This window comes from Adiantum capillus-veneris, chromosome 10, assembly GCF_014529385.1.
Source record: "Adiantum capillus-veneris isolate H3 chromosome 10, ASM1452938v2, whole genome shotgun sequence".
NCBI classification, from domain to species: domain Eukaryota; kingdom Viridiplantae; phylum Streptophyta; class Polypodiopsida; order Polypodiales; family Pteridaceae; genus Adiantum; species Adiantum capillus-veneris.
In genome coordinates, this window is record NC_140940.1 from 127352302 (window position 1) to 127379638 (window position 27337).

Below are 27337 nucleotides of genomic sequence, written 5' to 3' on the forward strand. Positions count from 1 at the left end.
GGTGGCGGATTTGGGGTGATCTGGGACTGTTTTTTGGGGCTAAAAACGCTAATTCTTTAGGCTGATTTGGGACTGTTTTTTGGGCTAAAAACGCTAATTCTTTAGGCTGATTTGGTGGCTAATTTGGGACTGATCTTGTCTGGGATGTCGTCTCATGGAGTGCATTGACTACGGATATGCCCAACATAAGCGAAAAAGGCGAGGAAGCTTAGGGTTGTTTTGAGCATATGCAATGCAAGGACGCCTCTCCAAATGCGATCACCTAATCTTGCATCTTCACGGCCGCTATGCCATTACGCAAGACACTAATATGGGCAAAATAGTTCATATGATATTGTTAGTCAAGGGCTATTGAAAAACGATGTCTTTCTTGGAATTGCCTTGGTCGACGTGTATGCCAAATGTGCTCTATCTCAACAAGCACAAAAGGTGGTCGAGGAGTTGCTTGTCAGGGATGTCGTCTCATGGAGTGCACTGATTGCGGGATATGCCCAATACAAAAAAGGCCAAAAAGCTTTAGGGCTGTTTTTAGCATATGCAATGCGAGGACTTCTCATGGAATGCACTGATTGCGTGATATTCTCAACACAGGAAAGGCCAAGAATAGGAGCTAAAAACGCTGATTTTCTGGGCTGATTTGATGGATCATTTAGAGGCTAAAAACGCTAAGTTTTAGGGACGATTTGGTGGTTGATTAGGGACTGACCTTGTCTGGATGTCGTCTCATGGAGTGCATTGACTGCGGGATATGCCCAACACGAGAGGGAAAGGCGAGGAAGCTTAGGACTGTTTTCAGCATATGCAATGCAAGGACGTCTCTCCAAATGCGATCGTTTACGCTTGCATCTTCAAGACATGTGGCATTATGCAAGAGGCTAATATGGGTGAAAGAATTTCGATCATATTGTTAGGCAAACATTTTTGGAAAAAGATGTCGTGCTTGGCATTGCCTTGGTCAACATGTAAGCGAAACATGCTCCACCTCAGCAAGCACCAAAGGTGGTCGAGGAGTTGCTTGTCAGGTATGTCATCTCATATAGTGCAGTAATTGCGAGATATGCCCAACACGGGAAAGTCCAAAACAGGGAGCTAAAAATTGCTGTAATTTTGGGCTGTTTTGATGGCGGATTTGGGGCTGATCTGGGGCTGTTTTTTTGGGCTAAAAACGCTAATTTTTTAGGTTGATTTGGTAGCTGATTTGGGGCTGATATGGGGCTGTTTTCTTGGTCTAAAAACGCTAATTTTCTAGGCTGATTCGGTGGCAGATTTGGGGCTGATCTGGGGCTGTTTTTTTGGGCTAAAAACGCTAATTCTTTAGGCTGATTTGGTGGCTGATCTTGTCTGGGATGTCGTCTCATGGAGTGCATTGACTACGGATATGCCCAACATAAGCGAAAAAGGCGAGGAAGCTTAGGGCTGTTTTGAGCATATGCAATGCAAGGACGCCTCTCCAAATGCGATCACCTAATCTTGTATCTTCACGGCCACTATGCCATTACGCAAGACACTAATATGGGCAAAATAGTTCAGATGATATTGTTAGTCAAGGGCTATTGAAAAACGATGTCTTTCTTGGAATTGCCTTGGTCGACGTGTATGCCAAATGTGCTCTACCTCAGCAAGCACAAAAGGTGGTCGAGGAGTTGCTTGTCAAGGATGTCCTCTCATGGAGTGCACTAATTGCGGGATATGCCCAACACGAAAAAGGCCAAAAAGCTTAGGGCTGTTTTTAGCATATGCAATGCGAGGACTTCTCATGGAATGCACTGATTGCGTGATATTCTCAACACAGGAAAGGCCAAGAATAGGAGCTAAAAACGCTGATTTTTTGGGCTGATTTGATGGATCATTTAGAGGCTAAAAACGTTGAGTTTTAGGACTGATTTGGTGATTAGGGACCGATCTTGTCTGGATGTCGTCTCATGGAGTGCATTGACTGCGGGATATGCCCAACACGAGAGGGGTAGGCGAGGATGCTTAGGACTGTTTTCAGCATATGCAATGCAGGGACATCTCTCCAAATGCGATCGTCTACGCTTGCATCTTCAAGACATGTGGCATTATGCAAGAGGCTAATATGGGTGAAAGAATTTCGATCATATTGTTAGTCAAACATTTCTGGAAAAAGATGTCGTGCTTGGCATTGTCTTGGTCAACATGTAAGCGAAACGTGCTCCACCTCAGCAAGCACCAAAGGTGGTCGAGGAGTTGCTTGTCAGGTATGTCATCTCATGTAGTGCACTAATTGCGAGATATGCCCAACACGGGAAAGTCCAAAACTAGGAGCTAAAAATGCTGTAATTTTGGGCTGTTTTGATGGCGGATCGGGGCTGATCTGGGGCTGTTTTTTTGGGCTAAAAACGCTAATTTTTTAGGTTGATTTGGTAGCTGATTTGGGGCTGATGTGGGGCTGTTTTCTTGGTCTAAAAACGCTAATTTTTTAGGCTGATTTGGTGGCGGATTTGGGGCTGATCTGGGGCTGTTTTTTTGGGGCTAAAAACGCTAATTCTTTAGGCTGATTTGGGGCTGATCTTGTCTGGGATGTCGTCTCATGGAGTGCATTGACTACGGATATGCCCAACATAAGCGAAAAAGGCGAGGAAGCTTAGGGCTGTTTTGAGCATATGCAATGCAAGGACGCCTCTCCAAATGCGATCACCTAATCTTGCATCTTCACGGCCGCTATGCCATTACGCAAGACACTAATATGGGCAAAATAGTTCAGATGATATTGTTAGTCAAGGGCTATTGAAAAACGATGTCTTTCTTGGAATTGCCTTGGTTGACGTGTATGCCAAATGTGCTCTACCTCTGCAAGCACAAAAGGTGGTCGAGGAGTTGCTTGTCAAGTATGTCGTCTCATGGAGTGCACTGACTACAACATATGCCCAACACGGGAAAGGCCAAAAAGCTTAGGGTTGTTTTTAGCATATGCATTGCGAGGACATCTCTCCAAATGCGGTCACCTATGCTTGCATTTGAAGGACATGTGGCATTATGCAAGAGGCTATTATGGGTGAAAGAATTCCAATGATATAGTTAGTCATGCATTACTGAAAAACGATGTCATGCTTGGGATTGCCTTGCTCAAATAATATGGGCGAAATAATTCAGATGATATTGTTAGTCAAGGGCTATTGACAAACCATTTAGTGCTTGGCATTGCCTTGGTTGACATGTATGCCAAATACGCTCTATGAAAATGTTATATAATGGACTTGGGAGTTGGTTGACTCTCTTACAGTGTTTTATGGATCTCTAGCTTTTATAGACATGTAGAATGTCTTACTCTATTTAACTCATGAGCAATATATAGGTTTCTCACCAAACTTGCCATCTCCCTCCAACTAGGATTTTTTGTGCATGCCGCTCGCTCCTATTGCACTTAGATTCTTGATGGTAATAGTTGCTCGCTCTCATGGGCTCACTCAACGGCCACCCCCGAGCCAACGGTGAAGCTCCACGAACATGGAAAGCTTTAAGAGCTTCCATTATGAAGCAGTTTTTGGCCACCGATGCCAAAGACAAGTACTCACCGAATGGCGAAGCTTAAAGCTCTCTCCCAATGAATCCATCCACAAATATGTAGACAAGTTTTGGGACCTACAACTCAAAGCCACTGTCTTCAAAAAGTTGGATTTTGGAGAGCAAAAGCAACAATTTTGTGTGGGCTTAACCGAAGAAATGGCGGAGTATGAAGACTACGTACCATATCGGCCGTAATACACCACACTATGGTGGCCTCTCGAATCAATTTCCAAACGGGGGCAAAAAGAAATAATAAGCCCCCGGAAAACAAGGGTTCCAATGAGCCTAAGGGGAAGGACAATGTCCAAAAGTCTCCTAAGGGCAGCTCCAACAAAGCTAAAGAGAAGGGAGTTTACAAAGGTAAGAATAAACTCTCTCCTGAAGAGCTTGAGTGTTATCGTAAGGATAACCGATGTTTCAAGTGCGGCAAACAAGGGCATGCGCACCGCGCTTGTCCCCAAAAGAACAACCGCCAAGATCCTCCTAGAGCTTCCTTGGTTGAAATCCAAGAGGAGGAAATTCACCAAACTCATCACAAAGGATCTCCTCTATGCCATGCTTGGGGAAAGGTAAGAGAACATGATGCTTTTATTCTCTTTGACCCTGGTTCTACTCACAATTTTATATCTATGGAGTTAGCCACCAAGCTAGGCATACAATCCTACGAGATGGGAGATGTCCTACCCGCAGACAGTGCCTTCAAGGGGCAAGAAGCTTCAGTCACTCCCTTAATTGGTAAATTGAGGCTTCACGTCCAAGGCTATGTGGACAAAGAGGACTTCTTTATCTCTCCTCTCAAGCATGAGGATGTAATCCTAGGGGCACCATGGTTTGATCGCCTGGCTGCCGATGTTAAATTTCCTGAAAGGAGAATCTCCTTTAAGTTCAGGGAAAAAGACATGTATATAAATGCTAAGGAAATGGGTAGCACCATCCCCATTGTACATACACCAGCTTTCAACAAGTCAATAAAGAGCTCTATTTCCGTGTACATGATTTTTGTTAAAGATTCTCAAAATGAACCTAATGCTTTAACAAAAGAAAATAAAAGCAATCAAAAGGAATTAGAGTTATCCAATTTTCTCAAGGGGTTTCAAGATGTTTTTATTGACGACATTCCTTGTGAGCTACCTCCTAAACGAGGTAATGATGACCATGCAATTGAACTTCTTCCAGGAAGTTCACCGCCTAATAAACCTCCTTATAGAGTTTCTCAAGCTCAACAAGAGGAGATTATGCGGCAAGTGCATGAGTTAGTTGAGAAGGGTATGGTTAGGCCAAGCTCATCCCCATTTTGCTCACCTGTGCTATTAGTGCAAAAGAAAGACGGCACATATCGTATGTGTGTCGACTATAGAGCACTAAATAGGATCACTATCAAGAATAGGTTTCCCGTTCCACGGGTAGAAGACCTATTTGATAAGCTACAAGGATTGACCTACTTCAGTAGGATTGACCTAAAAAGTGGCTATCATCAAATAAGGATAGTTGATCAAGACATTGTAAAGACCGCATTTCACACTACATTTGGTCTTTACGAATATATTGTCATGCCTTTTGGCTTGACCAATGCACCAGCCACATTCAACCGCTTGATGGAGAAGCTGTTCAGGCCTCATCGAACCTTCACTGGAGTGTTCTTTGATGATATTATCATCTACTCTAATTCATTGGAGGAACACAAGAAACACCTCCAGGTAATATTTCAAGTTTTAAGAGAGAATAAACTTTATGTTAATCGAAAGAAAAGTGAATTTTTCTTGCAAGAGATTCAGTATTTAGGTCACATTATCTCTCAAGATGGCATCCAAATGGATCCATCCAAGTTAGAGGTAATAAAAGGATGGCCTAAACCAAGGAATCTTCATGAACTAAGAAGCTTCATAGGTATGTGTGCATACTATAGACGCTTCATAGAAAAGTTCTCACAAATTGCGGGACCATTACATGACCTAACAAAGAAAAGCATTAGGTATACATGGTCTGCTAAGGAGAACAATGCTTTTGAAAAGCTTAAAGAAAAGCTTATCTCTCAACTTGTGCTTACACTACCGGATCTCTCAAAACCATTTGAGGTCCAATGTGATGCTTGTGGTGATTGCCTTGGAGCTGTTTTGCTCCAAGAAGGGCACGCCATAGGCTATGAGAGTCGAAGGCTCGACCCTGTTGAGCAAGCTCTAGGCATATACGAAAAGGAACTCCTTGCAGTTCTACATGCCTTAGACTCATGGAAGCACTATTTATTGGGGACTCCTTTCATTCTGCGAACGGATCACCAAAGTCTTAAGTACTTCATGACGCAGACCAAGCTCTCCGACAAACAAATGAGGTGGACAAATTTCCTTTCGCAATTTCATTTTCATATTGCTCACATTGCTGGCAAGCATAATCAAGTAGCTGATGCACTCTCAAGACGGTCGAGAGTGAATGCGGTTTCCATAGCAACTCACAATGATCTATCTTCAATGATAGATGAGTATGCTATTGATCCCGATTTTAGAGATGTGATTTCAGCCCTTGCATTAGGGAAGAAAGAAGAACCATTTACTTTACAAGACGGTTATCTTCTCTATGGCAATAGACTATGCGTTACTAACTCACTACGTGAGAAAGTAATGTATGAATCTCATGCTCCACCTTATGCGGGGCATAGAGGGATTCAGTCTACCTTAAAGGGAATTGAAACATATTTCTATTGGCCTACCATGAAAGTGAACATACAAGAGTATGTTTCCAAATGTGTGGTATGCCAAAAGACAAAATTTGATAGAGGGAAGCAACTTGGATTGCTTCAACCCTTGCCAATCCCTAATTCACCACGGGAGAGCATATCCATGGATTTTATCTTTGGATTGCCTAAGTCTATCCATGGGAATACGGGAATATGGACGATAGTAGACAGGTTTAGTAAACAAGCTCATTTTATACCTGTCAAAAAGACTATCAAAGCCCATCAAATGGCAACCCTCTTTATTTCACAAATTTTCAAGTACCATGGCTTGCCCATGTCCATAGTGTCAGATAGAGATCCTAGAATGACTAGTAATTTCTGGAAGGGTCTCTTTGAGAATTTAGGAACAAGGCTAAACTTCTTTTCGGCCTATCATCCACAAACTGATGGCCAAAGTGAAATAGCTAACCTAACCATTCTCGATCTAATAAAAGCCTATGTAACGGAAGTAGATCAAAGATCCCAATGGGAGAAGTACTTACCCTTAGTGGCCGAGTATGCTTACAATAACACTGTACATACTTCCATAGGAAAAGCACCTTTCGAGGTAATTGAGGGAAGATCAAAAAGTCCCTTGCTACTTAAGGTACATGGGAAGATCTTCGCTGCAGATGAGTATAGCTGAGACCTACAAGAATCTTTTCAAAAGATTAAGGATGCTATCTCTATCTCACAGCAAAGGCAAAAGGCTGCTGCTGACAAGCACAGAAGAGCCCAAGCCTTTAAAGAAAACGATTGGGTCTTGTTAAAGTTTCCCAAGGCTCGATTGAGGCACACGACGGGCAAGAATCCTACGGGCCACCAAAAGTACTATGCTAAACTAGCAAAAAGGTACTATGGTCCCTTCCAGATTCTTAGGCCAATCAATGAGATAGCCTATCAACTCAAGTTGCCCAATCATTGGCTCATACACAATGCTTTCCATGTGAGCCTATTAAAGCCTTACAAAGGAGAGCCACCTCAAGAACCAACAATTGAAGACCCACCGGAGATCGAGGACCAAGAGGAGGTGCTGTAGCCCGAGTCCATTCTCCGACATGAAGACAAGGTACTAAGAGGCGGTAAGACTATCCACGATATCGTATTAAGTTTAAGAATTATCCTTTTGAAGATGCTAGATGGATGCAAAGCATACAATTAAAGGATAACCTAAACCTTGTCAATGCTTACAATGCTTCCCAAGAGTAAACAAATGTACAAAATGTTAAAAATGAACAAAGTTTTTGTCTTATAAGAATCTCTTTTTCTTTATTTGTGCACAAAAATAAAGTAGTATGCATTGTTAGATCAAGTTTGTGGAGACGACGTCTCCCAAACACCAAGTAGAGCTTGTCACTCTACTATGGAAGACTGATAGGACTGATGTGCAGACATGCTTGCGGCAGCCTCAGGCTCTCAAGCGCCAAATGGACTAGTCATCCTTTATGGAATGATGTCGTAGGGTAACATAGGGATCCTCTACCCGCTAAGAAAAGGACTCATGAATATGCTTTATCTTCTCTACACCATAGTCGAGGACGACTATGATTTCAAGAGAGAGGTAATGTCATAATAATCAATATCTAATTCTCCTAAATGATTTTCTCATATTAAACTGATCATTTAATGTGGGGAGGTACCAGGGGAGAAAAAGCTAGAATATTGGTTAAGATAGCAGCCCGGCCATAGTAGGGATCCAAAGGAGAGAAAATAGGGATCAAAAGGGGGGCCATCTGCAAAAGAGCCATGTGCAACAATGGGCTAAAAAGACCCTAAGGTTCAGCCCATTAAGACTTCCAAAATGCTAAGGTTCCAAAATTCAAAGGTTGTGTCCAAAGGTCAACCCTAGGGAAAATTGGATGCTTAGTGCGTGTACAAAAGTCTTCTTCAAAGCCTACAAAGGAGGGGGCAAGCCCATTTAGTAGGGGATGAGAGACAAAGCCACACACACACACACACAGGCTCCCTTTACACAAAGGGAATTAGGGACACATGTCAGCTCCCTAGGCCAGATGCCCACAAGGTGTGCCCAATTCCTATTGGAAGACCCTTGAAGTGGTCCAATGAGAATTAAGCTAGAGTAAATCTAGTTTAATTAATTTAAAAACATTTAATAAAAGAAACCAATGAGAATTAAGTCTCCTAGAAGACTATTGGGCAGTCTCCCAAGGGGTCCAATGAGCATTCAGGAGCCCAATGGCTTGCCTGATTCCTATTGGCCAGGAGGCAAAGGGGTCCAATGAGAGTTTAGTTTAATTATTTAATTACCTAAAGTTCTCACAAAAGGGGAAAGGGGGACACATGTCAGAAGGCTATCACTTATGCTGCTTAACACCCATTGGCTTGACTTGGGGAGGTCCAATGAGGCAAAAGCCAGACCAATTTAGCAGGAAGGGCTCGCCCAAGAGAGAGAGGGGGCTGATTTTTTGCTTGGCATTGACACACACACACTCACACTTGACCATGTGTGAAGAAAGAATACTCTATCTCCTCCCAAGCTTTAATGGAGAGCTCATCACCTACTCCAAGCTTGTGAGATAGAAGCCTACATCAACACTCTCTTGGCATGTGGATGCAAATCCAACCAAGAGCCAAGCTTCAATGCATGCTCATCTTCTCTACCAAGCTAATTACTAAGCTAAGCTATGCTAATATGAGTGATTATGTGAGGAGATGTACATCTTTCTCGTAAGATACTCCTTCTTCCTCTCAATCTACTCTCATACCCTGCTAGCTCTCACCATCTTCGAAGGTGTGTGAGGTCTTGGGTCTGAGAACGGGGATAATTCAAGTTGTGTTTGATTAAGTGTTTTGCTTAGTGCATGAAGCTTCCATCTTCATTGCACTAGCTAGTCTTGAAGGAACACAAAGAATTGTATTGTACAATGTCTCTCTTGATGGAGCTACTAGCGACTAAGCCCGGGAGGACGCAGCATGCTCTGATACCAATTGTTGAAATTAGGGTTGCATGAAAACACACACAGCCTGGAGAAGATGAAGGAAGCTCAAGGCACACAACAAAGAGTATATTACTTAGTGTGAAATGGAAAGATGGATAGCCCTAGAATGAATTGGTGTATCTACAATGCACGTGGGGAAAAGACCTCCTAAAGAGGGGAAAAATGCCCCCGCGGTCCTAAGTGTGTTCACACTCATCACTACCACATGTATATGTTAACCCTTAACTAGTTTTTCCATCAAATAAACATCCTCTTACAGTGATAGTATCCCCCTAGTGTCTATGCATCTCTCTCTCTCTCTCTCTCTCTCTCTCTCTCACACACACACACACACACACACACACACACACACACACACACACATGCCTCTTGCAAGCTACTTGCCCTTTAGTCATGCTATAATGTTTCAAAGTAGGTAAAAAAGAAAGTCAGTTTGCTATGTATCCAACTCCCTTGATTAAGTGTTAGTAGCCCTTTGATAATCACTAAAAAGAATAAACATTGCCATCCTACATAATCACAATGTAGGAAGGAGGCTTCGCTATAGTAGGAACTATTGTAAGTTCATCCTTAGAGATAGAGCTTAGTGTGTTTCTTTGTTGCTTGTATTTTGAATTCAGAAATTAATGATGGTACTGGAATAAATGATAGGTAGGTGCTAGAGAGCATGACAACACGGATAACTTTTGCTTATTTTTGCATGTGTTTTATATGGTCAACCATTAAAATACGCCTCTCATCTTTGACTTTTCCATCAGTCGGTAGAAATAGTGCTTATTTTTGCCACCCACCCTAGTCAATTTCTCGATATTCTTATGACTCTATGTGCGCCTAGAGAAACCCTTCACAACCTTGCTACTCGTGCTATGAATAGCACCTTCAAGGCCTTGCTACTCTTGCTCTAAATAACATGAGCAACAGGACCTGTGTCACAATTAGCTTGAGTTTGGGACTGCTACACAAGTCACTAACTAGCAGTCAGGCCTTGTTGCAACATCCTTGCTTGTACAGAAGAGCTAACTTATCCCTCTGTTAAATTTGCCGGTGTTGGCTTGTTGGAATTTCGCTACCTTTTTAGCTCACTTTTGTTGGCTTGAACACTATTAGTATATTGTTAATGCTAGCATGTGCAAGTGTTGTCAAAGGTGGATAGCTACATCGCCAACATTCTCTTCTCTATCTCTCATAGCATTTTCTCAAGCCAACTATTCTCTAGACAATGTCGCAAATGAAAGTCCCAACTAAGAGTCTTTTTGCTTATTTTTTGGCTTGCATCTTTGCCCAAGCTCTCCCTACGTGCCGACCCAGTTTGGTGAATCTTGACTGAAAGTACCCGATTCAGAGTTACTTCACAAAATGAGAATCCTCCTCTAAATTGTCCCTTGGCATCCTCCTCTTTCCACACTCTACATAGCTTGTCGTTAGTATCACAATCCTCTGAAGACGTAGACGAGTATCCGGATTCTTTAGCTGATTCTTGTAATTCAGAGCTCTTGTCGCTCGTGCTTTCTTCATCTTCTATTGGAATCTTTGGACAGTGCTTGCTTAGAAGGCAACCTTATCTCACCCTAAGACGAAGTGTTGTGGCCAATAGCACTCTTGGGACCTTTTCTATCTACCTGACATGACTCCATGAGAGCTCCCTTCCCCTCCTAGCTTTGATGTGTTGCTAAAACCGCCCCTACAACAAGCGTGGTAGACAAACAATATAAGAGAGAGGTATAAGCAACATGGGTAGAGAGAGGTGCCGCATGGCTCAAACATGGAGAGAGCGATGCAATGAGCACAAGGCAACGTCTGATCCAACATGTCAATATTGCAGCCTACCCTTCGACCTTTTTGGTTGGCTGGTGACCGAGAAGAGCTAAGCCTTAGCCATCATAGCCTGCAAGCAACTGTGTGCTAGCTATGCAATTGTTCAAGCTCCCCTTTGCCCTCAAAATGCCTCTTTATAGATGGCAACACTATTATTTGGCATGCCGCTTTGTGTGCTCAAGACTTCTCTCTGCGGTCAACCTATTGCAGCCTTGCCGAGTGGGGGCTAGAGCTCTCATGTGCTACGTCTAAGAAAGAGAGACCTCTAGCCACTCACACCGGTGCGTGGGTCTTACAAAATGGCGAGCGAGTGTTTTCGAGCGACAAAAGAAACGAGCGTGTCCCTGAGCAATAAATTTATTTGTAAAATAATTCTCTTTTGTAATCCAGAAAACTTTCAAAACGGATCCACGGTGTCGAGGACCCATTTCGGCATAGCTGTCTGGATTCTCCAACATGCCCAAGAACCTTTTTTAAAGTATAAATGTGATCAAGTCTGTGATACACATTTTGAAAATACATAATAGTGAAATAATTTTGAAGATGTCCCATAAGAGGGGGGATCAAGCAAAAGTGCACAAGCACAGCTCGAGCTCGCCATTGGTGGTAGAAAGGTTGTGCAGTCCGAGTCGCTTGCTGACGACACTAGCAACACCAGGTCAAGATGGTCAATGACAATGAAGGGCCGCAAATGGGGATGAGGGGGGACATGTGGATGCATTCTTTCTCTCATGCTACTATCACTCTAGGAGTGTTCCTAAGTCGTCTAGCACATTTGGTAAGACTTTGGGGTCTGACCCCCCAAAGTTTTGAGTAGCGATCAACATATGAGAACTATGATTAAATCTACACTTGGATCGAGTAATATGTGGTACCCAGTTTTAACAAGTTACTGATTTTATTTAAAAAAACATAAAATCTACAACAGCAACGTCCAGCCCCACTGAAATAGCGCTTAAATTCCCCATCGTCAAAAGTGGCGCCGCCCCCTGCTGAAATTGGATTGAATTTTCATGGATTTGTTTTGATTACAATCACGAAGGTCATACAAAGGCGACATGCTAGAAAAAAAAGGGGTACAATGTATTTTAACCGGCTAAAATTGTAAAATCCCGATTATATTTTGAGCTTGCCTTTAAGAAAACCACGAAGGTCATACGAATGTGACATGCTAAAGAAAAACGGGGTACAATGTATTTTAACCGGCTAATAATTCCGATTAGATTTTGAACTTGCTTTTAAAAAACCCGAGAAATTTAGAGAAGTTTTAGTGTAATTAGTGGCAAAAGCTTCAAATTTGACCTAAAAACCATGATAATTTCAAAATTTTCCTTATTTTCACCGCTTTGGGAAAAGGTATTTTTCTAGACCTAAGAAACTTGAAAGGCTTGGTGAAGTTGATAATATTAAAGAAAAAAAAAACCACGTAGCGCTTGTTGAACCTGCTGGAACCAGTCCGCGCAGGTGCGGACTGGTTTCGACAGGTTTCACAGGGGTTAGAGAGAGCGTGCAGAGGGATGGGGTAGCCATGCTGTGGCTGAAGGGAAAATGGGCGTAGAAGGGAAAACGAGCTCAGCCACAACTATTGCTACGTCTCATCTCACCCTTCTGTCTCCCGCCTTCATACAAGACAAAGAGAAGAAGAAGAAGAGAACATAACAGATGATAGCATGCAAGTGGCAACGTAGTTGTGTGTGTGTGTGTGTGTGTGTGTGTGTGTGTGTGAGAGAGAGAGAGAGAGAGAGAGAGAGAGAGAGAGAGAGAGAGAGAGAGAGAGAGAGAGAGAGAGAGAGAGAGCAAAGCAAGCATCGGCCATGGCGGATGATAGATATAAACATCCAGGAAACAACGCCAAGCGGCCAAAGGGACGGTTGCCGGACGTGAAGCGGCCATATGTGCTCGACGATGGGTTGCTGCTTACTGGCAGGTTTGGCATGGCTGGTCATGCGCGACAAGCGTCGCCTCTACGGTACTTGATCTGTTTCACATTATGTGGGCAATGCTTGGTGCTGCATGCATGCATGTCTTACACCTCAATTGAGGTTCGAAAGGGGTTTCTGTGCAGTAAGTATCGTGTCAATACTCTTAAGGTACTACTCCACCATAATTTAATGAATGTGGTGCCCTTCTAAGTCACATTCCTCTAGCTCTTGAGGAACTTTTAAGCCGGTAGCTCTTGGTGCGCATTCATAGCTTCCTCTGATTTTACTGGGTATGGTCTGTCATCATCAGCCATGGCCTTGGTAATTTGAAGAGTACAATCAAACTTATGCACAAAATAACTTTGTCGCATGTCATCAATGCGACCGCACACGATAGGGACACTGGCTATTACAATTTACAACCAATTACCAACAACTACACTACTTTAATTCTGATAATGCTGAAGCTCTGCATTGTCTCTTAAAAGAATGCAAGGCTTGAAGTAGCGCCACATTCGGTAGATCTGGGGGAAGGCCTGCCTTCGAGCTGATTCAGCATGCAATCATGTTTGGATGTAACTGGCCAGAGATGGGGGACAGGAATTAGAAGGAAGCATTGGTCTTTCCCTTGCCAGCACCCTCTTCCGGATTTGAGTGCGTTCAAATGGGGACTTTCGGTTAGAATATCATAGCAAACCAAGGCAAAACTTTAAACATCTTTCTGTCACAATAAAAAAGAACAAGACCATTAGCCTCAAAAGAAGTTCCATTATGTCAACCCCTAAAGCCTTTACACTTCTATAAGGTTCTAACATGCAATGCTTTTTGCTGGTCAGTATGCACGTGTTTTGGCCATTTAATGCAAGGCAAGAGTTTCAAGTGTAGCCAAGCTTCAGTTCATGAGGACAAGGATTTTGCATGAGAGGGCAAAAGACCTTAGCTATCTACGGTGACACTATTCCATGGGGCCAAAGACTAGAGGAGCAGTTTCGAACATTCTCACTTTGTCAGGAGAGCATATAAAGCTTGAATAAAGAGAAAATAAAATGTGGGCGAGCATGTTTATACTATTGATCATGAGGTTTCTCAGTCCTACAAGGTTGTTCAATCTACTTCTCCATTCCGGAGCAATGTTAGTCTCAAGATTTCATCAATATTTATCACAGAGGACCTCCAAGACATCATTCATCATTGGGAAAATGTTGTTGATATCATTGGATGCATGTCATTGCATACAAGTATTCATCAAGGGTGGCTTTTTCAATCTTATTTGTATCTTAAAAAAAGAAAACAAGATAAACATGAATAACCTCACCAGAAATCTCTCCTTTATTTTTAATAACCTCACCATATATCTCTCCTTTCTTTTTAAGAACCTCAACATATATCTCTCCTTTATTTTTAATAACCTCACCATATATCTCTCATTTCTTTCATTGAGAAAGGTATTCTTGTTTGTTGCTCTTTTTTTAATTTTCTTAAATCTAATTGCCGCTCATATTTGCTCAAAAATTGGCTTCGCTCGATTTTCTTTGCTCGTTGATTGGAAACCCTCCGGTGCGTGGTGCTTGGGGGGGGGGGGGCACACACACACACACACACACACACACACACACACAGAGAGAGAGAGAGAGAGAGAGAGAGAGAGAGAGAGAGAGAGAGAGAGAGAGAGAGAGAGAGAGAGAGAGAGCCTCGCATCAACACGTAGTGCTCGAGGAGCTTCCTGTCCGGAGTGTGGACTCTTGGAATGCATTGATTGCAAGATTTTCCCAAGAGGGGCGGGACCAAAAAGCTCTAGTATGTTTTCAGTAGATGCAAAGCGGCGACCTCTCTCCAAATTTTGTTTTTAAAAAGTAGCATTGGAATGCACAGGTTGTGGGATACACACAACAAGAGCAGGGCCAAAAAAGCTCTAGGATATTTTTAAGGTTCCTATCTAGAGTGTGGACACTTGGAATGCATTGATCGCAGGATTTTCCACAAGAGAAAGCTCTAGTATATTTTCAACATATGCGATCACATTTGCATGCTTCTTGAAGGGATGTGTCTCTACACAAGATGTTGACATGGGCACAAAAATCCAAAATTATATTGCTAGTTAGAGGATGTTGAAAAAAGATGTCATGCGTGGCACTGTCTTGGTTTATATTTATGCCAGATGTGGTGCAGTTGAGAAAGCACAAAAAGTTCTTGAGGAGGTTCTTGTTTGGGATGTCGCCTCTTGGAATACACTAATTTCTCAATACACACGACGGGAGCATGGCCAAAAATCTCTTTTTAGCAGATGCATCTCTTCATAATTCAGTCAGAATGCATATGCTTGCACCTTGAAGGCCAATAGGCTTATGCAAATTGTTGACATGGGTGAGAGAATTAATGAGAAGGTACCTGGTTTGGCGCTCTTAGTGAAGGATGCCATGCTTGGAAATGCTTTGGTTTACTTGTATACCAAATGTTGTACAATCACAAAAGCATGAAAAGTTCTTGATGGGCATTCTCTTTGGAACCTACAATGTGTTGATTGCAAGATATGCCCAATATGATTGTCGCAAGAAAGCTCTTAACTATTTTAACTGAATTTTTTTCTCCAAACACATTCACCTATGCTTGCACCTTGAAGGCCTATGGCCTTATGGAAGACTTTCACATGGGTATCAAAATTCACGATGTGATTGCTAGTCAAGGGCTATTAACTACAAGATATGCGCAACATGGATATGGCAAGAAAGATCTGGTCTGCTTTTACCAGATTGGAAGTGAGGATTCTTGCCAAACAAAGTCTCTTGGAGTGCTCTTATAGCATGGCGTTGTTGTTTTTGAAAGATTTGGGCTGCTTTAAACAAATGCAAAGTGAGGGTTTCTCACATTGAGATTGTTGGTAAGATTATTTGTAAAAAAATAATGTACTTGGTGGTGCTTTGGTCTATTTGTATGTCCAATGTCGTGCTCCCATAAATGCAAATAAATAAATAAATAAATGGGCTTTCTCTCCGGATTGTCATCACCTCAAATGCATTGATTGTTGGATATGCCCAACTTCGTTGTGCCAAGGTAGCTCTCAAAACGGATGCAAACGGAAGGCTTTTGTCCAAATACATTCACCTATGATTGCACCTTGAAGTCCAATGGCCTTATGCAAGCTGTTGACATGGGTGAGAGAATTCATGAGAAGATACCTAGTTCAACATTGTTGATGAAGGTTGTCATGCTTGGCAATGCTTGGTTAATATGTATGCCAAATGTGTGACTCACAAAAGCATGAAAAGTTCTTGATGGGCATTCTCTTCGAATGTCATCACCTACAACATGTTGGTTGCAAGATATCCCCAATATGCCTATCGCAAGAGAGCTCTTGATTGTTTTAACGAAACCTCTTTCTCCAAATGCATTCACATGTGCTTGCACCTTGAAGGCATGTGGCCTTATGGAAGACTTTCACATGGGTATCAGAATTCATCATGTGATTGCTAGTCAAGGGCTGTTGGCAATACAATGTCCTCACAATAGCACAAAAACTTCATGAAGGGCATTCTCCCTGGTATGTCGTCTCTTGCAGCACGTTAAGTATAGGAGTTGCCCAACATTGTTGATGCAAGGAAGCTCTATGCTGTTTTAATTGGATGAAAATTGAGGTTTCTTGCTAAACAAAGTCTCTTTGAGTGCTCTTATAAGAGGATATGCCCAACAAGGGCAGGCTAAGGAAGCTCTGAATTATTTTTGTTGGGATGCAACATGAGGGCAACTTCCCTACTGCAATCTTTCTTGTCAATGTGCTCATCACATGGATTTCTACTCATAGGCTGTTGTAAACATGTTGGGCTTGCCAATTTTTTGGCTCATATGTATGCCAACTATGGTGCCCTTTTATGGAAGCACAAAACGTTGTTGCAGCATGTGTTAGTGTGTGATTCTTATGCAACTGCTGGCATGTCAAAGACAACACAAAAATTTGAATGAATGAGGATTAAGAATGGTGCTCAAAAGCATCCAAATCATAGTTGTTGGGACTGATGCAAGTGGAAGGGCTCAATGATTTGTTGATGAAGATATCAAGTATCTAGAAGACAAACATATCTAGTTGTAGGATATCTTATGCACGTGTCGTGCTCATATCTATCCCCTACCACTGCAAAAGACTTTCAGCTCTTCCATACCAAAGATTTGGTGACACAACTTTAGCCTTCTCCTTGACTACCTTGCATATGCACCTATCACGCTCAAAATGTTCCTCTACCATTGTAATAGAGCCCTCTTGGCTCTTCCATGCCAAAGCTTGGTAACGTTGTTTCAATCTTTGCAATATCCACTCCACCTCCACTATCATGCTTGTTTTAAGCAGTGCCGCCATATGGAAGGTTGAATGCCACATGTGTGCATTGTTGATAGACATTCAATCATGTGGTGAGTAAGCATTAGCTTTTTCTAATTTTGACACTAAGAATGTAGTTATAAAATGGGTTGAAAATTGCATGTAGCCCTGGGAATGGCATGTTCCCACATGTTATTGTAATTTGAGGAGGAATGTGCAAACTCTCACATGCAAGGAAACCTACATGTTTTTCTTTTCTTGAAACATAAAAATGGAACAACAAACAATTAATAACATTGAAGTCTTGTATGATCATGAACATTAACCCTCCTTGTGGTTTTTTACGAGGTACGCTTTAATGAAAACTCTGCTGTGTGTGCGCGCGCTTCATTTTGATGTCTCTCCTCTCAATTAATAAATATCTTAAACATAATTAATAGCATCAAATAATATAACTTTTCCATTTTTTTTTCATTTGAGAAGCATTGAAATGGCATATACACTTTCCAATACTTTACTCAATCTCAATTCAATGCAAATATAGCTAACGAAGCACTCTAGTTGGCCTTCATAATTATAAGATTTACTTTTGTATGGGTGTCCATGAGTGGAAGTGGTGGGCTCATTTTAATTGCTACCAAGAAGTCTAAATTTCTTTTGGCATTCCAATACCATAAGCTTAGCTGGTGAAGCATGGTCTCTCTTATGTTATTGAAAAAAATTTCAAAATACATGAGATAAGATTTTCGTTCAGATTTCACGTGTATTTTTTTGACTCACACAATGATTGCTTATTGCTACACATCAACGGGTAGAGAGAGAAGAGAATCTCAAGTGTTGAAGAAGATGTGTGTGTGTGTGTGTGTGTGTTCCAGTAACAATATAACATAAACACCAAAGAATCCTTTCAAATTACAAAAGACACTAGAAACTATGTCAATACGAAGGTGGTATAATTCCCATTCATAGTACAGAACGGACTTTATACATAAGTAAAAGAGAGTTAAGAGCCCGAAGATATAAAAATCCACCATCTTCAATCCAAGGAACTTTGAAAACCATAGTTGAGAAGGTAACCCTCACCCGCATCCATGGAAACAACACAACTTGTAGTTAGATTTGGCACCGTATGCAGGTGATGCATGGGTATCCCACATGTTATAGATGTCACCCAACTAAATTGCTTTCAAAGATAAATAATAAGAAAGGTGAAGCTACAAAATTATTTAGAGATGGTTTCATTTACACGGGAAAAAAAGCCATTTGGAGCTCCTTTTGTTTTGCAATCTCTCATAAGATAAGGTTAGAGACGAGTTATATGGGGCAATTTGGCCTCAAAGTGGGCCAAATAGACCTATTTCTTGACTTTACAAAGTTTGGCATTAATTGTCGTGATTCTTCCAGGTTCAATGATAGTGCTCATATGTGCAATCAATCTACACTTTGGAGTCACCTGTAACATAAAAGGATGCTAGTAAGTAAGTTCTACTCCTCCCTAGACAGAGTCAAAACCACATGTAAGGTAGAAAGTATAAACGCTACTCCCCTAAACACCTATAACATATAGAGGGGATGTTACGTGGTACCATAATTCTTAAAAGCTAGTGCAGAGCCACCATGGCCCATACCCTCAATGTAATAAGCCACCACTTACAATTTCATGATCAACTGATTTTCAACCATATCCACCATAATTCACAACATTATATAACCACACTCTGAATCATATTTGGCCATAATCAATCATAACCTTGTCCCTCAACCAAATATTTAAACCGTGTACGTCCAAGTTGAGCAGTTTTACAATGGATCACAAAACTAAGCCGGCCTAGACCTTAACTGAGCATGAATAGTAAGCTCAGTTCTTAACCTAGTAGCTCAAACCATGTACGTCCAGGTTGAGCAGATTTTCTAGGGATCACAATACTCAGACGGCATAGGCCATAATCGAGCAAGAAAAGTAAGCTCAGTACCAAACCCAGACACTCAAACTATGTATGGCCAAGTTGAGCAAATTTTTCAAAAGGAACACAATACCCAGCTGGCATAGCAAGAATAGTAAGCTTGGTATCCAACCCAGAAGTTCTACAAAAGTTGAATACTTGCTCCGTAGTTCATTGTAAACAAACAAAGTACTAGGTCGCGGTCTTTTACCCACCGTAGGTCAACCCTATTAAGTAGGCTCCTTCACCAAGTGTTTCCGAAGGACTCTAATCAACATATTTTAACCTAATAAAAGGTTCAAGGTAACATTCAACCACATGCTAATGACCTGTTCAAACATGCCAGGCCGTTGTTTCTCACCCAACAAGCAGTTCAACCTTACCATATAGGGTTATTTACCAAGAGTTAAGAGGACCTTCAATCCTAATTTTAAGCACCATTCCATCGAGTATTGCAAGCGACTACCTTCTATCAATGTTAAAACAACCCAAGCCTATGATATGACCATATGTATGCATTGACAGAAAAACCCTACATTGAAAGGAAATCATAAACCAAGGCCGCAGATACAAACAGGTGCACTTCTCTATGATTCATCAACAAATTGAATGCATATCCAAAAGGCACACAAATCAACCGTGCCATAGCCACAAAAGGCTCAGGAGAAGTAACATTAAAATATATGCATAAGGAAAAGTTCCATAACATCAAGTAAATCACACCATACCAATGGACAGTAGCCCATAAGAAATCCATAAGTCACCTTGAGATGGAATCAGAGCAGCCAACTCCACAATAGCCTGCTTATCTTTGCCCTTAGCCATATAGCCAATTACTAAATGGTACCCCTTTGCAGGAAAAACCCTTACAAACTCAATGCACACAAGTACTCACATGCTCATACAGTACCAATGCTAAGTGAGCATGAAGGCTCACCTTTATAGGGTTGAGAGCCAGAGGCCCTTCCTTTACAGCTGTGTGGCAGGCCCAGCTTCAAGAGGAAAACGATACAACAACACCACTCCATTTAATGTCCCTATTCCTTGAAATTAGTGAGGAGGGCCTAGCTTCAAAAACATCATAGTCTCGTACAGAGAGCAGGGGGAATGGAGGGATAGAGAGATAGAGAGAGGGGCAAGAGAGGGGGGAGGAGGGTATTTAGAACGCGCAGAAATGCAGACTGCAAAAGGGCCATTGCAGTTTAACACAGAAGAGGGAAAAATTGGCAGAGCTAGACCCTCGCCTTTCGTCCTAAAACTTAGTTAGCTACTAAGTATTAGGTGCCAATTAAGGCACCTCCTAAAATATCACCTACTGCATTTGTTCCATTTATTCACCCAAGGCTCCCTAAGCCAATTACTCCCCAGTAAATAATACCACAAGGATATTAACACACTATCCCTAGCAATGTGTGTGTGTGTGTGTGTGTGTGTGTGTGTGTGTGTGTGAGAGAGAGAGAGAGAGAGAGAGAGAGAGAGAGAGAGAGAGAGAGAGAGAGAGAGAGAGATGATAGTAAATAACAACAAAGGGTAATAGTCCTTCTGAAAAGTCCTTAGTAAATCAAATTAAAATGACAGGATAATCCATGAAGGTATAATCTTTGCATGGGAATTTACAAAGGTGGGGAAAAGTGTGATTAACAATGCAAACTTGTATCTAATAATACCTATGTATCCATGTTTGGTCGAGAGTTTTGGAAAAAATAAGGCCCAAGGAGACCGTCACCAGTTCTACCTTCATACAGGGTTACCACCCTCAGGTAAAACATAATATAGGGCATCATCTAGGCCAATATGAGTTGTTCAATATTAAAGGCCCTAGGTCAACTAGCCCCAAGTAAATAATACCACAAGGATATTAACACACTATTCCTAGCAATGTGTGTGTGTGTGCACGTGCGTGTGTGTGCATGCAAGCGACAATGGTTTAGGACTTCATGGATTCTAGAACAAGCATGTTGTACTTACAAATTCCATTGATCAACATACAAGACTCCCAACACTAGCTCCTTGCAAGGATCAAGGAAAAAGCTTTTCTTTCATGATGAGCTGACACATCCTTGATTGGGGCAATGCTCAACGATGGAACCACACCTTGATGGACATGCAATCCTATAGGTATAAATGGTTGCATCATAAGTGCAGACGTGCAAGAATTGAGAGCTTGGAGCTTCTACATCTAGTTCTAGCACACTTGGCTATGTGATCTCCCCATTTGTTGCTAACGTTGAAGCACGTGGAATAAGGTGTGGAGGGCATTGTGCAAGTAGCCATGGTATTGAGGGCAACCATCTACTCAGTGAAATGGGTCCAAACAAAGGTTGAGTTCTATGGCTTGAGGGAGCACATACATACACATGTATAACAAAATTATAAGAGTTGAGAAGAAGACATGAAGAAGACTAGAAGTGTAAAAGCAGTATAGTGCTACATTTATCAAATTGAAGGTCTTAGGGATAGTGATGCTGCATGTCCCACATACACACTCAACCTTTGATAGTGACCCAGAGGAGGTGAGATGGTCACAAGTTCTCATTGTCCTACTGCTCTGCATTGATCAACAAAATAGCCACATGAGTATATTATATCATCTTCACTGACATTTTAACCACTACTATGGTTTCGTGCTTGATGGTATTGCAGAAGGTTTGAGCTTGTTATTATTGGTCTACTTATTGATGGGAAAGACATTGGAGACCACCGTCTCCTTCAATACAGTGATTTTATGGTTCTAATTATTGTAGCCGTTGTCTTTCTTGCTCTCAAGTCTAAAGGCTTTTTTCAAATGGTTCCTTCATGCTCTCACCAAAAAGTGAGTGCAAAGCCCTTGCCCTTGTCTCATGACCTATTTCTCCATTTGTAAATAAGGGGGAGACAACTAACCTCCAACAACCTTAAAAGTACATCCTACCTCAATCTAATGGTAGCATGTACCCCCTAAAAACCACTAGTGTTAGTGTCTTTGAGAGATCTTTTTACCTTATCAATGTATCTATCCCCAAAAGTTGGTGGGGAACAAGTGGAATACATACATGGATAGTGGAAAGTACACTGAATTCAACAAACATAGCTCAATTTTGATTGGAGATGGAGCATTCATTCACTTACAGCTCAATGAATTAATGAAACCACTGATTATAGAAATAAGGGCAGAAACTCCAAGTATTTGGTTAGATATTCCTAACCAGATACTCAATCAATTTAGAATTGAAATTTTGAGTCCCATTTCAAGGATTTTGAGTCATTTGGAAATAGGGAAAGGATGGGTTTTCAAAATAAGGGGAAATACTAGGATTTTCTTTCCACCTTATTCACATTTGATTTTTTTCAAGAAATAAATCACGTCCATGTATCACAACACCTAGCTTCCATAAACAATTGATTCATATTCTACTTTGAAGCGCAAGGCCTCATGGCCTTTACTGGCAAAAGTGGCACTAACTTTGCACCTCACTCTCCTCAAGGGACTCCACTACATCAATGAGTTCATGGCATCTTATCGAAAGTCTCCAAGTGAAGTTCTACTTTAGAATCTAGAGAATGAGGCTTTGATTTAGGACACACTATGCTAGTTGGAGAAATGTGGACCATGATTCCACCAAGGCGTGTTGACAATCACAATGTGCATGAGAAGGTGTTGATCGATGAGGAATGAATAGCTCTGGGCAATACCCTCAGATGTTGTGAAAGCTAACACCTGAGAGTTTGGAAAACTTATTGTGTATCCATTCTCCTAGTAATGATATTTCTCTACCTCTCCGACCTCTTCAAATTAGAGATTTGTAATTATGGAGAAAATTCTAAGCACTTTCTCAACATCAAGCGAGGACAATGATTGTTTGCAATAAAATATCTTGCTTAGGAGCATTGATTAATTTACAACACTTTGACATTGATATATGGTTTGTAAGCTGCATCTATTTGTGCTCAATAACACCTTTGTGTGATGCAAATTGGCATGCTTTTACCTTGTTGTTGTGGACTAAACTGGATGATATTTTGAAATGGCACTTCACTGTATCCGCATCTTCATATAGCCTACCTTTCCTTTAACGTCACCACCTTTCTTGAGGTGACCACCTGTTTATGTTTTGCCTCGTGAAAGCTACTTAGAAAAGTTGTTTGACTGCTGGCGTGGTTGGGAAGGTAGTGTTAGATACATTCTCAAGACATGATGCCCTGCAGAATTAGCTTTTGTTTTAAATTCCTTGTGTAGTTATGTTAGTTCTAACATCTAGATACCAAGATAATTAGGTGCTCCATGCAACCATTAGAATAGTACAAACTACACTTTTGTGATGTTTTTATTATTGGGTTTCAACAATTTCAAATAAAATAAAAACTCCTTTCAAAACACTTGAAATAAAAAGCCTCTGCAAAGTGGAAAGTCGAAGACTTTGTATTCTATACATAAAAAAGTGGTGAGTGTGCGTGCAATGTGCATGTCTTTTGTGCATCTTATTTTTTTTTCTTTCAACCTCTCCCCAGTGTTTTTTTCTCCTTAGAATTTACACTATGTACGTGTTGATTTTTTATTTTTAGAAGTCATCAAGAGGTACATCCATAAACCTATTCTCTTTCTTCCTTAAATGTAAAAGGAAATTCATTTGATTCTTAATTTATTGGATATGTAAATATTGTGTTGATTCATCATTTACTCTCTAGGCTAGCCTTCTGATTCTATCACTTGTTTGGCCAGCATGTGTGGTTGGGTTTTTTATTTTGGAGATAATGCAATTAAGTTTGCGAGTGAACACCTTCAAATCATTATTTGTCCTTCGATGCTAAATCTTGAGACTAAAAAAACCAAGACAATTCTCTCTACTTTTGCACTCATTTCATGAGACCCCCCCCCCCCCCCCCCCCCCCCACCCCAAAAAAAAAAAAACCCATGGCACATGTACTTGCAACGTGTTCACCACTCACAATGCACATGAACTACAGAAGATGCTAACAAGTCTTGCCTTAAAGAACTACACATGCTTGAACACACAAGCTTTGCCTTATCAAAGGTTTCATGTATGCATATGCTTGATTGTTAAAAGCTTGATAATGTGCCTTTCAAATGGATGTCTCCATTGCAAGCATCACTCCTGGATAAGAAAAACTTTTGTTAGAAGTCTTCTTCTAGCTACAACATAATTCCTCTTTTGAGAACAAAACACAAAAAGAGTTCTCATTTGAATTTTACACAATACACATAGTCAATTGTAGCTTTTTGAAGAGTGGGCAACCAAACAATGGATTGATTTTAGGGTAGGGCCTACAAAACAAGGTGTGGAATGCACAAGGGCCTTGCTACCATGACCATTGAGGTGGAAAGGTCAACTAAGAAAGAGAAAAGCATACTACAAATATATGTGCAATGTGTGTGTGTGTGTGTGTGTGTGTGTGTGTGTGAGAGAGAGAGAGAGAGAGAGAGAGAGGCAACAATGATTTTTGAGAGTCTAGAGAAGAAGATGATAGTAAGGTAGCATCTAGTTTAAAGACAGAGAGAGGTGCTATTAATATACCTCGGTGAAGTCAAAAGTGAGAGAAGAAGGGAGAACTTTTAGGAGAATTTTTGGGCAAAAACGGAGAGAAACAAAGTGACTTGCCTTGCGTGATGAGCTTCATAGGCTTGGCAAGCTAAAAAGCACACTCTACTGTATTCTCAATGCATAAGACTACAAAGCAACAAAAGTGTATAGTGCTTTGGAGGGAACACAAGCAGCACTTTACATGGTCTGAAGTCCTTCTAGAGGTCTCATGATCAAGAGAGAAGAATTGAGAGAAAGAGAACAAAGATCCAAAGGTAAGGAAAGGGAAGAGGAGGTGGAGAAGGAAAACTAGTTTTGAAGTTCTTAGACACTGTGATAGTGGTTAGTTGGTACTGCTTGAGAGTTATGAATCCTCTAATATTAGAAGTGGAGGGTGTATAAAGGGGTTTAATTCTAGGTCACCCATGTGCTAAGCACTATCAAGGGGTGTAAATAATTTAATGCAATTGTCTAATCTACTACTACCAAATATTATAAGCATGCCACTTACAATAAAACAATAAAGAATACATAGCTAAAAGGTGGGAAATCAAAAGTTCGATCCATGAAGTGATCAACAAAACACGTCAAGCCATAGAATAAATGGGTGACTAGTCATATGATGAGATATCTCACTACCAAAACATCAAAATGGTCTTCATTGTCTCCAACATGAGATGAGCTTCCCACATCACCAATTTGCCTCTTTTTTTGTAGCACAAAGAGGCACTAGATGTGATGAGACAAGGACATCATCAACATCCATAGTAGCACATAAGCAATCAATGTAAACTGATGCTCAAAGAAGTGGAGCAATACCACAACCCAACTCAAGAAAAATTCCTTTATGGCGGCTTGTATTGGACTCACACCACCTACCCACATTCAAGCTCGTAAGTAGCAACCATCATTTAGTTGACATAGAAGTTGCATCCATAAATATTGCATAACAAACATGGTCAACAATGAGAACATCTCATGTATTACCAGCCAAATGTCCAATCAATGATCTGTGGCCCAATTGGCACCTTTACAATTTTGGACCTACTCACCACTCTTAGAGCAAAACGCACTAACATGTTCATGAACACCATGGATTTCTTTTTTACACATGCTTTCTTATGGCCAAGTATCTCCCCTTTATAGCCAAGCAACGATGGACTCTACTAGGTGACATAAAATGATAGTTATTTGTGCCAAAAATATGAATGTGCCTATCTCTTAGCCACATGTTTACTACCTTGCTTCTGTACAATATTAGATGATATTCTATCTATCGTACATGACTCCAACCAAGCCCCCCAAAAAAAATATTTGTAACCATGCTAGAACGATATGGTGAAGAGAGTAACAATAACATTAAATAATATCTCTTTGAGTTGCAATCTTCCTGTATAGATTTTTACACTTCTCCAAATAACACACAAAACTCAAGGGTGAATCCCATATGAATCCACATAAGTGACTTTGATAATTGTCCAAGAGCCAAAAAATCAAATCTTCATTAGAAGGCAACAAGACTTACCACAAGCTTCACCCAAACTTTCTTTTGCATTAAACGATTGTTGCCCTTGAGAGAAAAGTGCAAGCTTCTCCTTCCCTCTCTCCAAGTAGTCTTTCCGAGCCATATTAATCCACTAAGGGTGATTCTCAAGCTCCCACTTGGGAAAATACTGCATATCCAAAGTATACATGGGGGTGGCCGCATTTGAGGTGGATAACCATGGCTGGCAAGCAGCCAGAAGAACTAACAATTGGCCTTTGTTGCTCATGTATAGCATGAGCCTATTTTGATGATAATCTTTCTCCCACTTGTTGTATGACTAATATTTATTGCACTTGTGCATTGGTAGCTTACAATTTTGGAATGTGCATCCGTTTGATATAAAGATTTTTATTTTGAATGATGATATGCATAAGGAAGTGTCCAATCAAAGCCTTCCAAATCTATTCAAAAGGGATAGGAAAACAAGGTGTGTAGGGTTAAGAAGGCATCGTATGGTTTGAAGAAAGATCCACGTACATAGTATGAAAATAATCATGCTTATTGGTTGCACATGGTTTCAAGAATAGTTCAACTGAGAGCACCTTGTCTTGCAACTATGCACATGACATACTTTTAATCTTTGTGTTTTATGTTAATGATATGTTTCTCACTAGCCCAAATGAGGGAGATATAACTGATTTTAAGGCTAATTTGAGTGCCTCTTTTAAAACTTTGAAATTGGAGCTTTTGCATCATTATTTGGGCATACAATTTAAGCAGGTTGATGGAGGTATTACTTTGTGCTACCCAAAGTACACTGAGACACTATTGCATAGATTTAGCCTTGAGAATTGCAAGCCTATTGCTACTCCTACAAAGAAATGTTTGAAAGCTTAGTCTATGATGTTGGAAATTATTTTGACGTCACACTCTATCAATAGTCTGAGACCATAGGGAGTCTGAATGCCTACTCTCCACTCGGCCTTTTCCCTTTATAGGCACCCCCAAGTTGCGTTTAGACCAACCATTGGCCTGACATTACTCCCCCCTCGGAGATGCATTTTCATCCTTGAAAATGAAAGTGGAAATTTTTTTCTTAAGAACACTAATGTTTCCTCAAGTGGCACCTTCCTTAGGTCTGTCTT

The 27337-nt window shown here is 41.0% G+C and overlaps 1 protein-coding gene across 1 annotated transcript in view; it reads left to right on the plus strand.

The window, feature by feature from the left end:
- Positions 1–12827: 12827 nt before the first annotated feature.
- The window catches only part of LOC147449625 (uncharacterized), a 63513-nt gene continuing 49003 nt past the window's right edge, over positions 12828–27337 (plus strand). The window contains exon 1 of the mRNA XM_086521601.1: positions 12828–13103. Coding sequence (XP_086377727.1) covers positions 12828–13103 — 276 coding nt within the window. The remainder of the gene's footprint in view (positions 13104–27337) is intronic.